Source organism: Danio rerio, chromosome 14 (assembly GCF_052040795.2).
Source record: "Danio rerio strain M-AB ecotype USA chromosome 14, GRCz13ab, whole genome shotgun sequence".
In the NCBI taxonomy this organism is placed as follows: Eukaryota; Metazoa; Chordata; class Actinopteri; order Cypriniformes; family Danionidae; genus Danio; species Danio rerio.
The window spans coordinates 17,838,535-17,854,894 of NC_141034.1; the positions used below are offsets into that span (position 1 = coordinate 17,838,535).

At 33.9% G+C, this 16,360-nt stretch overlaps 2 protein-coding genes across 2 annotated transcripts in view; one reads left to right on the top strand and one right to left on the bottom strand.

Moving 5' to 3' along the window:
• The window catches only part of neurl1b (neuralized E3 ubiquitin protein ligase 1B), a 79,852-nt gene extending 70,110 nt beyond the window's left edge, over positions 1-9,742 (bottom strand). Inside the window, 1 exon segment of the mRNA NM_001326539.1 lies at positions 9,445-9,742. Within this exon segment, the coding sequence (NP_001313468.1) occupies positions 9,445-9,532 (88 nt within the window). The 5' untranslated portion in view covers positions 9,533-9,742.
• The window catches only part of immt (inner membrane protein, mitochondrial (mitofilin)), a 905,839-nt gene that overhangs the window by 496,775 nt on the left and 392,704 nt on the right, over positions 1-16,360 (top strand). The window lies entirely within an intron of this gene.

Sequence of the window (16,360 nt, forward strand, 5' to 3'; positions counted from 1 at the left end):
TTTGTATTGTTGCCATTCCTTTTCACAACACTTAAAAGATGGCTTGGAACTGTGATGAAATGTTTCAGATGTAATTTTTCCCTATTCTTCCTGCAAACTAGTCTAAAGTTCAGCAACAGTACGAGGTCTTCGTGGTCGCATTTTATGCTTAAAAATGCACCATACATTCTCTATTGTTGACAGGTTGGGACTGCAGGCAGACCACTTAATTACCTGTGTCCTCATCTTTCGCAGCCAAGACTTTGTAAAGTGTGCAGAATGTGGTTTTGCGTTTGTGTTGTCTTGTTGAAATGCATAGGTGTCCCTGGAAAAGAAGGCAGTACATTGTGCTCCAAAATCTCTATGTACTGTTCAGCATCAACGGTGCCATCACAGGAGTGCAGTTTACCTTTAACAAAGACACTGACACAACCCAATAACATCATAGACGCTAGTATTTGGACTTGTTGCTGATAATCTTCTAGATGATCCTTTTTTTTTTTTTTTTTGGTCCGGAGAACACAGCATCCTTTTCTCCCAAAAATACCTGAAATACTGATTCATCTGACCACAGCACACGTTTCATTTTCTTTGTGATGATCCATCCCAAGACCAGACAAGTCGATGGCGCTTCTGGACACCATTAACATAGGGCTTTCTTTTGTCACAGTACAGATTTAACTGACCTAAGGAACAAGGTTTGCCAAAGTAGTCCTGAGCCCATGTGGTGATAACATTTATAGATGAATTCTTGATGCAGTGCCACTTGAAGAAATGGAGATCACGGTTGTTCAGCTTAGGTTTGCGCCCTTGTCCTTTACACACTGAAATTCCTCCAGATTCCTTGAATTTTTTATTATGGTTTGCACTGCTGAAGGTACAATATCCAAATGTCTTCCTATCTTTCCTTGAGGAACATTGTTTTTAAACATAATAATAACTTTCTGATGTATTTGTTAGCAAACGAGTAATCCTCTGCCCATCTTTGCTCTGAAAAAACTAAACTTTTCTTGGATGCTGCTGTTGTATCAAATCATAATGACAATCACCTGTTGACATCACCTGTTTCAAATCACATAATTATTTATCCAATCTACCTGATTATTAGCCCTAAACTGCTCCTGTCCCAACTTTTTTTGGAATGTGTTGCAGGTCTGAATGAAAGGCAAGAATCTATATCTACAAATGAAATGAAGTTGACCGGACAAAACATTAATAATTTTGTTCATACTGTCTGCAATGAAATACAAGTCAAAGTAAATTTGGAAATCACTACTTTCATTTTTATAAGTTTTTTTTTTTTCTCTTGATACTGTCACAACATTTTCTGATTTGGGTTTGAAATAGAAACATCAAATAACTCACGTCAAATAACTAAGATGAGAAAACCAAACAAACTTGTTTACACAACAATGCCACTTTGGCATTTGAAAATTCAACATTTTTGGAAATGCCAACATTACCCTTATACCCTTTCTGTGTAAACGCCCAAAAGGGAAGCCTTTAAATAAGGTGATAATGCATTGCACATATTACATGCAAAATTCTTCTAGATTTAAAAGCAAACATGATTAAACATACATTTGAAGTGCATCAAACAAGTTTTTCAAATTTGCCTTAAGACAAGAATAGGTGTTATTCAATAATTTTAGGGAAACTTTGAAGAAAGTTCTCTTCAAATATTGACTACTGTAACTGCAGTGGCAGAGTACATGTTTGTATTGTTGCTGGTCAAAAGTTTGCTAATGTTTCTCTAGCAAAGTTTTTATTTTCTGCACCAATATAACAACTAGCAGCGCAGATACATAAACGCGTTTCATTTAAAAAAATTAATTGTGTATACATAAAACATTTTTAAAACGCAATGGAAAAACATTAAGTTTTCAGTTTTTGGCTACAATGTTATGTTAACGCAGCTTAAGATGGTCAGGCTATCACAGATACAGTGAAATTTCTATTAATGAAACATTAGTCAATACAAATACGTTTTGAAACAGGTACACAGAAGTACAATCTAATTCATTACACCCCTTAATAACATGTTACTTTTTTCTAAAAGCTTACAGAATACTCAAAAAAAAAAAAAAAAATTTTTAACAACATGATGACACTAGATCCTTATTAAATCCTTATGCTGTATTACAGTATAAGTGAATGAAATGTATAGAATTAAATGACAAAACCAAATTTAGGAAAGACCCTCCCTATAAGAAGACGACGTCAACAGGTATGAATGCAGTGAGTCCACCCACAGAGAACCAACAAAACCATTTCCTCAAGCAAAGATGAAAGGCTGGCAAGGTGTTAATAGCAGGTCACCGATTCTTCTGCATTACGTAACAGTTTCCCCAGCAGACTGCTTAAATGATGAGGGGAAATGAGCCTTTGGTTTCACAGAGTTTCTGGTCACCTTTTGCTCCTCTGCCAGTGACCAACATCCGCGCATACATGCCCTTTTCCCTTTAGCTCTTCACTGCTCACCATGACATCAATTTCAGCCATGTGTGGGAAAACTCTGGGCCCCTCACTGGACGGGACACTGATACACGCCAAGTGCTGTGTGCAGGGGCTATTTTAGGAAGTTGTAAATATGGGAACTTCCTCTGTGTAAGGGTATCTCATATCTCAAAGGATCCTTTTACATTATTAACAACAAGCTTCAAGCGCAGTAAGCCGTGTTGCCATATGTGTGACTTTGTATTCACTAACTAGGACGAACAAGTTGTCCTGAATTATATAAAACTGAGTGTCTGATCATGTTTGTGCGTGGACTTCTTCCTCCCTGTGCTTTATTGGAGGAATGCAAGGACAGCTGAGAAACAAATACATTGTAACATTTTAAAGAGTGATGTTTAAGATATAGAAGTCATGCATTTGACCCAGTTTGCTTTCTTAATATGTTCATGACAATGCTGACTGGCTCTTCACAAATGTGCCTATTTTCCCAAACTCTTTATCTATTCAGAGCTGTGACACCAAAATAAACTAAGAAACTCATTTGAAAAAAGAACACTGGCAAAACATCTACTATAATTCAGGGCCATAACCACCTCAAGACATAAATGATGACAATAAATAGCCATATTGTGACTCCATTATTGATATTGATGCTGCTCTGCTTGTTGTTAGGATGACTGATTTGATGAAGTTTTGGCACAGCACTCGTCAAGGATGGATTATCAAATCAAGTAAGGCAGGGCTTTACTGTTCATTCAGCAAACAAGCACAACATGAATCTTCTGTTTTTAACAATGAAAGATACTGAGTTAAGATGTAAGCAGCTAACTTTTTAACAAGCGCAAGTGTTTTCTGACAGAAACATAAAACAGACAACAGTAATATACTGTGATGTAACCACTGGCCTTTTTTGTGAACTGTTCTAAATACTCGATGAATCATTTACATTGAGAATTTTAATTGGATATAACAAAACAAATAATTTCACTTTAAATTCTTAATTTTTCCCCTCTCTTGTTTGGTTGAAAAACAAAAACATACATACAAAATACATTTAATTACTGTTAATTAAATTTAAGAATAAAAGCAACTCACAGAAGAAAAAGCTGACTTTTTACTTATTTGTTTCTCAGCTTATGTAGGTTTTGTTTCGAACAGAAATGTAGACTGGCGGTAGATTTAACCTTTATATTGTGCTTTATAGAGTCAGTCACTTGCCCCAATGTCCTAATTAATAGAAATTGACTTAGATACATGCAATAGTCTTCATTAAAATTTAAAGTTAAAATGTCTTTCTTTTAGTACTGTACGAAGAAAACTGAAAGAAATCTACATTTGTAAATGTTTTACGTCTGTTTTAATTAACTTTACTTACTGAGGTTAGTCTCATCCAAAATTATCACAATTTTCAACGCGAAGCATTATCATCTTTACACTTCTAAGATGCACCCACACTGAAATCAGACTAATGATTGCCAAATTCTTTTATCGAGTGATTAAATGATTGTAACCAACTATATAATGCTCTCCTATTGCATATCAACAAATGACATCCAACCGAAGATCAATGGAAATATTCGCATCTTCCTACATTTTTTTTAAACCACAAAAACATACTTTAACATAAGTTTGACTGCATGGCAGTGTGACACCAGCATCTTTTGATCTTTTTTTACAGTAATGATATTCACAGAGACATGTTATCAGTAAATAAAATATATCTATGTGCATTTTTTTACAAAACGAAAAATAAATATCTCAAATCCAGCCAGTGGTTTAGATTTTTACTTGCCCTAGCAAAATTTTCCATGGCCCCACCTGTAAATAGCTATTTCTTAGCCAAAAAATATTTGTCATCTGAAACATGCAACCAAATGTATCCGGATCAATGTATTTTATGGTTTGCATAAATGATTTTCATGATATTTAATGAGCCTAGGCTGGTTTCACCACTCTGCATTTGCAATATGCTCTGGTCAAATTTGCTGCATTGTCAGTAAGACTGCACAATACATCATTTCAGCATCGATATCACAATGTGTGCATCCACAATAGTCCCATCGCAAGATCTGCAATGCTGAGTCTGAATTGTGCTTGACTAGGAGCTACAGAACACATCTGATTTGTAGAGTCACTGCTAAGTTTAAGCATAATAGAGTGAAAGCTTATCATTAGCCTGTGACTGAGCATTGTGATTGAGTGTAAAATATTTGGGTACAAAAAACAATGTTTGGAGGTGTAACAAAGATTAATTGAATTTACTTATTTGCAAGATTTATCCAAAAAATAAGATTCTTCCCATCTTCCCATCCCTCATTCTTCCCTGAAATTTTTGTCTTGTTTCTTGTCCTAGTCCAGAGTGAAAATAAGATAATTTTACTCATGCCACTGGCAGACAATTTTGTTTAATTATGACATATTTCTTCCAAAGCTAAAAAACAAAACAATATTTTACTTGATATAGATTAGGATTAAAAATGAGACAAAGCAAAGTAAGAAAAGCATTTCTGCATTGTTTTTTTCTACACCTGAACACTGTTAAGACTCCTCAAAAAACTGTCAAATAGAGCTATTCAAGAATCTTGTGAAACGGTATATCGCAGAAAAAAAAATAACGAAATATCAGATTTTTTTTATATCATGCTAATTGTCAGTGTTAGCTATACTTGAAACTGCTAGCCTTTTCATTCCAAAACTGATGTTTGCTTGAACACTTTTTTCACATTTGTAACAATTATTTGGTTTGGGACCACAAAAAAAAAAAAAGAAAATTGCACTGACTTTCCTTGAACAATATTTGTTGTTGCTAAATGTAGAGTTAGATGGCGTTAAATATGTCAAAAGTTCTTAAAAATTAATGATCCAAAGAAACTTTACTTCGCAATGCTTCTTCATACTGAAATAAGGTTCTTTAGAATACTTTTATGTTGTCCACCATAAAAACATGGTTCTTTCAAGAGCTCTTTACCATATATGTGTGTGTGTTTATGTGTGTGTAAGTTATCCAAAGACAATTATGTACCTCTTGTCAGCTACAGCCAATGTCTGGTCTTTAGCTTTCTCTGCATGACACTTTCATGACCCCTGCTCTAGGATGTGTTAATCCTCACTAAATTATGTGTCTGTTTGCTTGGCCATCATACAATAGGTGCTACAAACCAGACCACTACTAAACATGGCTGTTGAAGGATCCAAGCCTTGGTCTTGGCTGATTTGTTTGTAAGCAGAATTAAAAAAATATATCTTCCTTTAAGGTATATCGTCTTGCGTAAAGCATACAATAAATCAGTTACTTTATAAACACTTTTATTTTACATGCAACATTTTTTTTTTTTTGCAGATGGATGGCTGCCCTCTGACTCAGTGGATGATGAAAAGCAGACAGACTACTCATCTGACTTGGAGCCAAGTCCCTTAAACAATGAATGTATGTTCAAAGCGTCATTGCTCAGTTAGAGAAAGAAAGCTGACGAGAAAAACATGCAAAGAATGTATGTCGGAGAATTGCATTTGAGAATTGTTTACACTTTAAATGATTTCTGGTTGAAGAAAAAAAAACACTAAACAGGACACTATTAGCATTTACGCAAGCAAAAGGCTATTACTTGTCACCAATTCATAGTAAAGGACACTAAAAAGATGGCTAAAGAATAGTGTTTGGGATGAACCAGAAACACCATTAGGCTAGTTTTGTTTAAAAGAATTTGTGTGTAATAAATATATGTATAAATATATTTTACTCCTTAAAATACACCTGACAGCAATATTATTCAGTCAGTTAGCAGAACTTAGCCGCCATCTGGTGGTAAGATTGTGCCAACAAGCGCAAAACGTCCTTAAACTGTGGTGTAAAAGACTACCAGGAAACCATTAAAATATGGCATCCCTGCCTCAAACTCAAGATCTACAACAATTTCTACCTTAATGCTGACAATCTTTCTTAAAAGATTATCACGGTAATGAAACCTTTTGTTATAATGTTAAATGGACCAAATGTTTATTGGATTCCTCATTTCCGTTCTACAAATAATTGTTCCCTGTCTACAGTTCTCATCAAGGTCCTGGGAAAGCCACAACCTTGCCAACTCTGCATAGCTTAAAAGCCAATGACCACCCCTCTCTCATCGTGGGAGTTACATTTCCTGTTTGACTCAAAAAACGTCTGGAATCAGTGTCCTTTTTTATGGTGTTTCCAAAAATATAATAAACACCACCCTCACCAAACTTTTATGAAAGCATTATAAACCACGTTCTGTAATTTTAAAGAGTTTAAAAGACTAATTGTCACATCACAGAGCAATTCTATGGCTGGAACAGATAAATAAAAGCGCTTTTGACACTTGAAAAAGTTATTGTTCATGCGACATTAAAAAAAATAAGACATTGATAAAAATAATAAAATAAACTACGTTGATTTTACTAGCCCACATTGTTATTTTTGGGTGAAAAATTAACCACTGCAAGTTAATCCATTGAAAAAAATGATTTTAGTAACCTTCAATTAAATCCTGAGCATTTGCTCCTGGTGGTCCATCTTTGCTGACATCAGCTTGACTGCTTCAGCAATACTATACTTAACCATGTCCCTCTTACAGTTAGTTTGCAACAAGAAATTTATGCACAAAAAAGCCCCATCTCTACTCAATAATTTGTTTCAATTAGAAGTATATCAACATACCGAAACTTATACTTCAGCAACCTCCTGAGTAGGGCTGTGTGATTTGGGGAAAATCTCTAATTGCGTTTTTTTTTTTTTTTTGACAGATATTGTGATTGGGATTTGATTTATGATTTAATTCAAGCTTCAAGCTGATTTTAATTTAATTCAAGCTTCAGCTCAATAATCTTTAAGCCGTGTCAACAATTCTGCGACAGCTCTTAAAAATTACCTATTTTTGTTCTGTGTCTGTGACTTTGAAACCAAAGTATTCCCATACTACAAATGCTGTTTTTCTTTGATATTAATTCGTCTATTGATGCTCCTGAAGCAGATGCCATAATCCCACCTGTCAGCATTTTCCTGTTTGTTTTTTTATTGTGGGGCGTAGTTCAGTTGAGCAATTCTGATTGGGCAGAACAAAAGTGTGCTCACTCAGTTGGCTTAATACAAAGCCCAGGTCAGATCACATGATTTTCACACGACTGGTTTTGAAAATGTTATTCGTCATTTTTGTTTACATATATAGATATATGGCTGTCACATTGATGCAGTGGGTAGCATAATAGCCTTATAGCAAGAAGGTCGCTGCTTTTAGCCTCGGCTGGGTCAGTTGGCATTTCTGTGTGGAGTTTGCATTTATTCCCCGTGATTGCGTGGGTTTCCCCCTGGAGCTCCGGTTTCCCCCACAGTCCAAAGACCTGCGCTATAAGTGAATTGAATAAGCTAAATTGGCCATAGTGTATGTGTGTGAATGCAAGAGTGAATGGGTGTTTCCCAGTGTTACGGCTGGAAGGGCATATGCTGGATAATTTGGGGGTTCATTCCGCTTTAAAACCCTGATTAATAAAGGAACCAAGCCGAAAAGAAAACTAATGAGTGAATGTATATATACACATATACTTTATATTGAAGCCTCTTGCGCACAGCCCTCCTTCTGAGTACAAGTGTTTATACACCATGTCAAATCACTGCTCATAAACTTTATGAAATTTAGTTTATAGGAAGAGCAGATACTGAGTTGCTGAGCATGAGTTCCAGATATGTGTTCCAGATATGGTCAAAACAGAGCTTTTCATTCTATGGATAATTCCTGTGACTATATATGAGCATATAAAACTGTAAAATAAAAATAAAAAACTAAACAATTCTCAAGTAACTTTAACCAACCACATTCCTGTATCTACTATGTAGATATCAGAGAACAATTTAACATATTGAATTAATGCACACTCTGTCACCTTTAAAAGCTGTATCAATTGTTACTATGCTGCCATAATTTTTTACCGTAAACTTGTTAGGATACAAGGCTACAAAAGATCTGATCTTTTGATCTTTCCACTAGAAAAAAAAGAGGGAAAAAATTATTTTTATCAGGGTTAAAAACTGTTGTTATTTATATGGTGTCTGAAACCCTATTGGAATGCTGTATTGACCAATCAGCAGCACCAACCAGATATGTTTAGGTTTGAAATGATAAACTCATATAGGCTACATATATGCAAAAATCACATTGTAGGGTGTGCAATGTCAAAAAGAGATCACAGTTGTAAAAACATTCAAGCATGAGCAGCAAAATAATGTTTAACTTTGGCAAAAATTATATGACATTTAATTTATACAGTAAAGAATATGCAGTTTTATTTTTAATTTGATTATTTAATTTCATAACTTTCATAAATGTATTATAGCTTTGTTTTGTTGTATTTGCGTGTTCTTACATTAATATAAAACCACCACAATAATTTTAAATATTTAATTCTTACCAAACAGTAATTCAAAAGGTTTTTGACATTTTTTCACATCACAAAACAAACTGCAGAAAAAAACTAATTTCACAGTATCAGAGCATACATTTTTTTAAGATAAAAAAGAGATAAAGATAAAAAAAAAGCATTTTCTGTATAGCAGCCAGGGTAAATAAATTATGAAATGTCCTGTGGTCACTGTCATGTGACTTACTGATCAACTGCTTCGCTTCATTGCCATTCAAATTCTCTTTCATGGCCTCATGTGATAGTAAACTATCCACCAAATGAGCATTCAGAATCAGAAGTAATCTACATGAATAGAGTGAATGTGGATGTTGCAATAGACAAGACGTACATATCTACATGCTGCATATTTAGTGATTCAAATTAATTTGTGGTGATTTGCGATAATGAAATGTTAGTGGAACACGTTCACATGGTTATTATTCACATTTCGTAAGTCATTTTCATACCTGTCTTAACCTGAGGAGAACTGACGTCATCACCATTCAACCAAAACTTCAACAGTTATTGTAAAATGCCAAAGAAAACTGAGATGTTTTTAAATAAACTTCATTATTATATAAACGAGACACTCACCTTGCAGACTGCTACATTGCCACTGAACTCTCGTCTTGCAGACTGTGTCTTGAGTAGAAAACACAACAAATGATCCGTTGTTCCCCATCAAAACAACTAGTAATTCAGGATATAAATGTAATGCAAATAATCATTCAAAAAAGCCGTCACAGAACTGTTACTCCCAGAACGGTCAGCGGTGAAGTCTCATACTGCGAAGCAAAACAGAAAAACCCGCCTAAATTCAGTTTGAAAGCTAAAAACACTTCACACGTGCATGTGTGTATCTGTCGCGCCTTGTCCAATAGCTGTGTCCGGCTCTTCTCGTGAACGCCCCAACCGTCCTGACAGAAAGCAGACACTCCCGCGCTCCAGCCCGCGTCATCCTTTCAGCAGCGGAATGTGCTCTAGTTTCCATATGTCAGGTAACGTTAAACTCTTTCCGAATATTGCGAAAATCATTATTTGTTTTACATGAAGCAGACCTAAGGCGATATAAAATTAGACATGTAGAATATATCAACTGGGACTGAAATGAATCGCTTTTTGTTGTCCTCATTTGAATAAAAATGGATTAAATATGGTTTTCAAATTCAGAGAATGGTTCTGTTTGTTCTATAAGTGTTTTACCATACTACATATATTTACAACACTGTAAATGAATCCAGCATACTGACAATAGTCTGGTAAACATACTGTATGCTGTAGTTTTTACTACAGCAAACTGGTGTATTGTAGACTAATATACCCTATAGTTGTAGGAAAGTAGGCTAGGTTATTTGGTAACAATAGTGAACTGTAGGCTATGCTTTAGTTTTTACATACAGCAAACTGTGGTCTATTGTAGCAATATACTCTATAGTTGTAGAAAAGTAGGCTTTTGGGTAGTTTATGTTAGATGTACAGAATAATCTGCAGAAGAAAACTTATAGACCATTTCAATGTATTTGGCCCATGAACATTTCCTGCTTGTTATCAAACAATTTTTATAACTGAAGCTGCACTGTGGCACGTGGGTATGTTCGCCTCACAGCAAGAAGGTTGCTGGTTTGAGCCTCAGCTGGGTTAGTTGGTGTTTCTGTGTAGAGTTTGCATGTTCTCCTTATGTTGGCATGGGTTTCCTCTGAATACTTGTGGATTCCCCCACAAGTCCAAAGACATGTGGTATAGGTGAATTGGATAGGCTAAATTCTCCGTAGTGTATGTGTGTGAATGAGTGTGTATGGATGTTTCCCAGTGATGAGTTGCAGCTGGAAGGGCATCCGCTGCATAAAACATATGCTAGATAAGTTGGCGGTTCATCCATTGTGGTGACCCCAGATTATTAAGGGACTAAGCCAAAAAGAAAATGAATGAATTAATATTTCATAACTGTAGCAAGGCAATTCAATTATAACTTAATGTCAATTATAGCATTTTTTTATCATTAATGGACATTTTTGGATTTTCAGAAGCTATGAAATTTGTTGTTTACATCCCTCAAAATGGGTAAAGTCTAGATATGATACGTGGCCATTTCATACCTAGATTCATTGGGTAATTTATTAAATAACATGAATAATACTCTGTACAACTACTGTCTTTACGTTAATGTGACGATTGGGCTTAGGGTTGTAGTGGGGGTAGACCCTAATAAAATACAGTTAATGGGAAATTTAATAAAAATTATAAATAATTTTCGTTAACTCTTGGTCGCAACCATATATGATCTTGCAACAACCCTCAAAATGGGTGAACCACTATGCTATGTACAATAGTTCTCATGATTTTAAAGAACTCACATTATAAATGGCTAGATCACATTTTAATCGAATGCTTAAACTGATCAAACAAATATCAATTACAAAGCAATGTTTTTTTTAAAAGAAATGTCTCTGAAACACATCAGACAGGTCATCAGGGGGATTTAGAGGGAGTTTCTTCATCATCGTCTCAGTCTTCTGAGACAAACCTAATGCAATAACCTGGTCTGGCAAGAATGGGTTTGACATTTTCTTCTTTTGTTGATGTTCTTCTGATCAGAGGAGAGATTGACCTCAAACGTCTCTGAAATGGAAATAAGACCTTTTCCATTCTCCGGCAGTCTTTCCTCTGAAGGCCTGTGAGAGTTTGTTTGATCTAACCATGATTTCACTTTGATTGCTGTTTGTGTTGTTTGTAAAAGGCAGGGGTTCAGAGTACAAATAATCTTTTAATGCTTTTGATTGCATTTATCTCAATGATAAAAGTAGGGTTGGCTAACTGTTCTTTCCTTTATTTTTGTTGAGATTAAAATTAAATGTATACAATTAAAACATTTGTGCCATACTTTTCTTTCCTGACAGTGCAAAATAGTCATCAAAATATATATTTTGTTATACCAAATATTTTATTAAGTAGCCTACTATATCTAACTTTTATAAATGATACAAAAAAATTGCAAAAAAGTGTTTCACTTTTCACATTAGCAAAAGTATTCACATTGGTAAAATATTTTGGATTTGCCAAGGTGAAATCACGTGGCTTCAGCATGAACACTAACACGTAGTAGTTATATATTAATTTAGGTTTGATACTTTGTCCTCTTGTTGTTTACTAACTGAAAAGGTGTTATTTAAGGATATTCTGTATAGGCAATTGCTAAATTTTGATATCTAAGATACATTTCTTTTTCATAATTATCAAAACATATTCAGACTAAAAGGCTTAATTTAATTAACAATTATTTTAAAAACCACATACAAAGGAATTGGTCGTCTGCGATAGCATCAACATTTGAAGTCTAAGATAATTATGTAGGGAAATATGTATATACATTTTAATATTAGAAATCAAAAGCTTTTAGTTTAAAATTTAGGTCTAATCAAAAACTAAAATCTTGGCAGGACACAGAAAGCTAAAGGGTACACTCTAAAGCCAGAGGGCGCTCTTGAATTATTTTACTACATGAGTATACTGTGATATTTTAATGAACAATGGTGTCCTCTGAGGATTTTACAAGAAATGCAAGCAAGTATTATTGAAAAAAAAGAAGTCTCACATCCCTAGAAACAAAATTTTATTTATTTAGTAAAAATTTAATTTTTCAAAAAGTATCTAATGCAAATTAGAAACAAAAAGATTGACATAATTTCAGATTTAAGGAGAAATTATTTCTTATAAAATTCTCCCACCGCAAATCATAAGTAAATATTTTTGATTTGATTTGATTTGATTTGTTTATTTGTAACAGAAAACTCATACACAAAACAATTTTTTAATTTTCCCCACCCCATTATCAAACATTCATTTATTACTTCAACTTATTTCTTACTTATCTCTTTTTTTTTACATGAGACATATTTATCCTTTTGGCATCTTTGACATATTATTTGTTTGAATCTATTTGTACATTTACATTTTATAACATAGACTCAAAATTACATATTTGCAAATTATTCAACATGATATTCCTTTAATAACTTATACAACTTTTTTAAATTGATTAATATCCTGACTTTGCTTGAGAATCTGTTCCATAGTTTTACATCACATACAGACATACTGTACACACATTTTTTTTTAAGTTGTCCTTGTTTTTAACCTCATAAGATTTTGTTTTTCTCTCAGATTATATCCCCTTGTCTTTCTTTAAACATTTTGTATGTAGTTCGGAAGTAATTTATTCCTTGCTTTAAACATAAATTGTGCTGTTTTAAGTTTAACCAAATCATTGAACTTAAATATCTTCAATTTTATAAATAAAGTATTTGTATGCTCCAAATACCCCACATTTTCCATCATTCTAATTACTTTTTTGTATTGTACATAATGATTGCAAGTTAGATTTTTATATTTCTTCCCTCACTTTAATTTCAACACAATAACTTATATATGGCAACATAAGTGTGTTGTATAATACATGCATTGATTTATTTTCCAATATATACCTTGCTTTATGCACTATTGCTTCACTATTGTTTTTAACAGTTATGATATCACTTTAATAGTGTTTTACTTTATGCTTTACTTTACATGCATATGTTTTACGCAGAGGGCGCCCTTACAGCTGCAACACATCACTGGGAAACATCCATACTGTATTATTCACACACATACACTACAGACAGTTTAGCTTACCCAATTCACCTAAACCACATGTTTTTGGACTTAACCTGCAGCACCCGAAGGGAACCCAAACATGGGGAGATCATGCAAACTCCTCATAGAAATGCCAACTGACCCAGCCGGGACTCAAACCAGCAATCTTCTTGCTGTGAGGCGATTGTGCTATATACCCACTGTGCTTCCCTTATCTATTTTTATTATTAATTTTTTAAATGTTGTTATTATTATTATTATTATTATGTTCTTATTTTTTCTTGTCTTAAAATACCATCTTCAATTTAACATTGTTTCCTTCTCGTCTAGGTTTTCTTCAGACTGTTATAGTGAAATGAATCCTCATATCTTCTATGAGCCGTGACATCAGAGCAGCACCTCAAGCTGCTTTATTATGACACGCACGGACAGATTAACAGCAGCTTTAGACAGAGCTGGATAAAGATCACCTACGAACAAAATGAAAACAACACGTCATTCACACCATCTGTATTGTATGCTCATCCTTTCAGGAACAGACACAATACGTTCTGAGATAATTGACCCGCTTAGGGTGTTATGACACCCACCGCAACAATAAACCCCATTCGTACACACATTTAAAGTAGTAGTTCACCTAAATATGAGCAGCCTGTTATTGTTTACCCACTCTCCTCTCGATTTAAACCTTTCTTCTGTTGAGCACAAAGAAATATCCATTAAAGAGTGTTGGGGAAAAAACAGCCATTGACTTCCATAGTATTATTTGTTCTACTAAAGATTTCAATGACTGCTTTTTTCCCCAACAATTTTCAAAATATAATATGTTGTGTTCAACAGAACAAAAAATTCATAAAAGTTGACTGTGATGATATTTTCTTTTTTTGTTCAACTATCCTTTTAAGGGAAAAAAACGTAAATTGAGTCAAAAAGACAAATAGTCACTATTTCTTTATGTGACTATGAAAGGAAAGTGTTGTTTTATATTGTATATTTTTTATTAAATGTTGTAATTGTTTTATGTTACATTGATTTCTGACATCTTTTGATGTTCAAAATCTTTGCAAAGTGACTTTTATTGATTTTTAGTCATTTGAAAATTACTTGCATACATTCTTTTTTTTTTGAGGACCAAGTCTAGTTTATTGTTATTATTATTATAATTGTATGAGTGTGTGTGTGGATGTTTCCCAGAGATGGGTGGCGGCTGGAAGGGCATCCGCTGCATAAAAATTTGCTGGATAAGTTGGCGGTTCATTCCGTTGTGGCGACCCCGCATTAATAAAGGGACTAAGCCGACAAGAAAATGAATGAATGAATGGTTTTAATCCATTTTAAGATCCATTAAAATTTTTTGGGGAATTATTGCAAGAATGTCAATGTGGTGTAACCAAAAAATGGTACCAAATAGTTTATTTAAAAAAATGAAGCATTATATCAGCTAGTTTGGCATAGTTTTACATTAGACATATTTAATAGTAAATAAAGGAAAACATAGCACAATTGTTCTAAATAATTTAAATATAATATTTTTGTTAGTCGCTTTGGATAAAAAGCGTCTGCTAAATGACTAAATGTAAATGTAAATAAGGAAATTATGTCCGTCAACTCAAATTCCTGAAGCGTCAAGATGCTGTAACCACCCTTTATTGAGCCCTTTTGTTAATATTGTGTGCACAAGACTGTAAGACAGGAAACTGTATTACAGAGAAAGACTCTTGATAAAAATAATGGGGTATATGCCGAAGCAGGCTAATAGGACTTTTAATTTGCCAGTAATCTGGGTTAACCGCTCCCGGTGAACTGTATGCCAATGCAAAATCAGAGCGTTTAAGGTCTGTTTTCTTTAAAAATCAGCGATCTCCACTGGCTGAGTGATATACAATATAAAGTGGGTCTCAGATTGTACAAGAAGCACCGCATTAAATTACATTTTTGCCGCCATGTCTTTATAATATGAGCATTTATTTTGTCCCAGTATATTCAATGGAGCTTCTGCTCTAGCCTGCCGCTTCTGACAGGTGTGTGCAAGTAAACAGCTTTTTGTCTCGTTTTAGGCTTAAGCAACTAATTGATTGCCAAAATCTGTTTAACTGGTTGTATTTAAATTACATTACAACATTGATGCTGTAAAAGGAACCTTATAAAATGAAAAAAAACTCACAATAACAGGTCACCGGAAGTTTATCAGTATGGGATCAACACTAGCTCGGCATGTACCCTATTGCTATACATGCAAAGTTTAGTAACTCTCTTTAAAATGTGAAATACTTTGACTTTTTTAAGGTATATGCATGTCAAATGGTAAGACTCGACTGGATGAAGACATGCGAGGAAGCTCAATCACAAACAATGAACCCTCGTCTGAAACTGTCACATTGTAAATGGTTGATGAGGATTTACATAACTCCAGTTTTATTGCTTAAATATAATGAAAATATTTGTATATTTATATTATATATTTTTATTTTTATATATTTAATATATATTTATATATTGCTTGAGATGCAGGGACGTTGTATCACTGTATGGGAATGTAAAGAAATACAGAACTTATGGAATGGTGGGAAAGATATTATAAAAAATATTCTTGAGGTTAATATACCAATGTCTCCTTTAATTTTTTTTTATTTATATCCCAAGCAGATCAAGTTAAAAAAAAGACTTAGCATATATTTATGAATATATGTATTCTACAAGTGAAATGACTTATTTCTTTTAATAGGAAAAGTACTGTATATGTGCACAAACTATAGGCTGTTGGCTGAAAGAGATGGTAACAAACATGTCAATATGATATATGAATATATGAAGAAATAAATACATAAATTTTGATAGAGTTTGGGGACCTATTATGCTGTTTTTAAAAGGTGGTGGA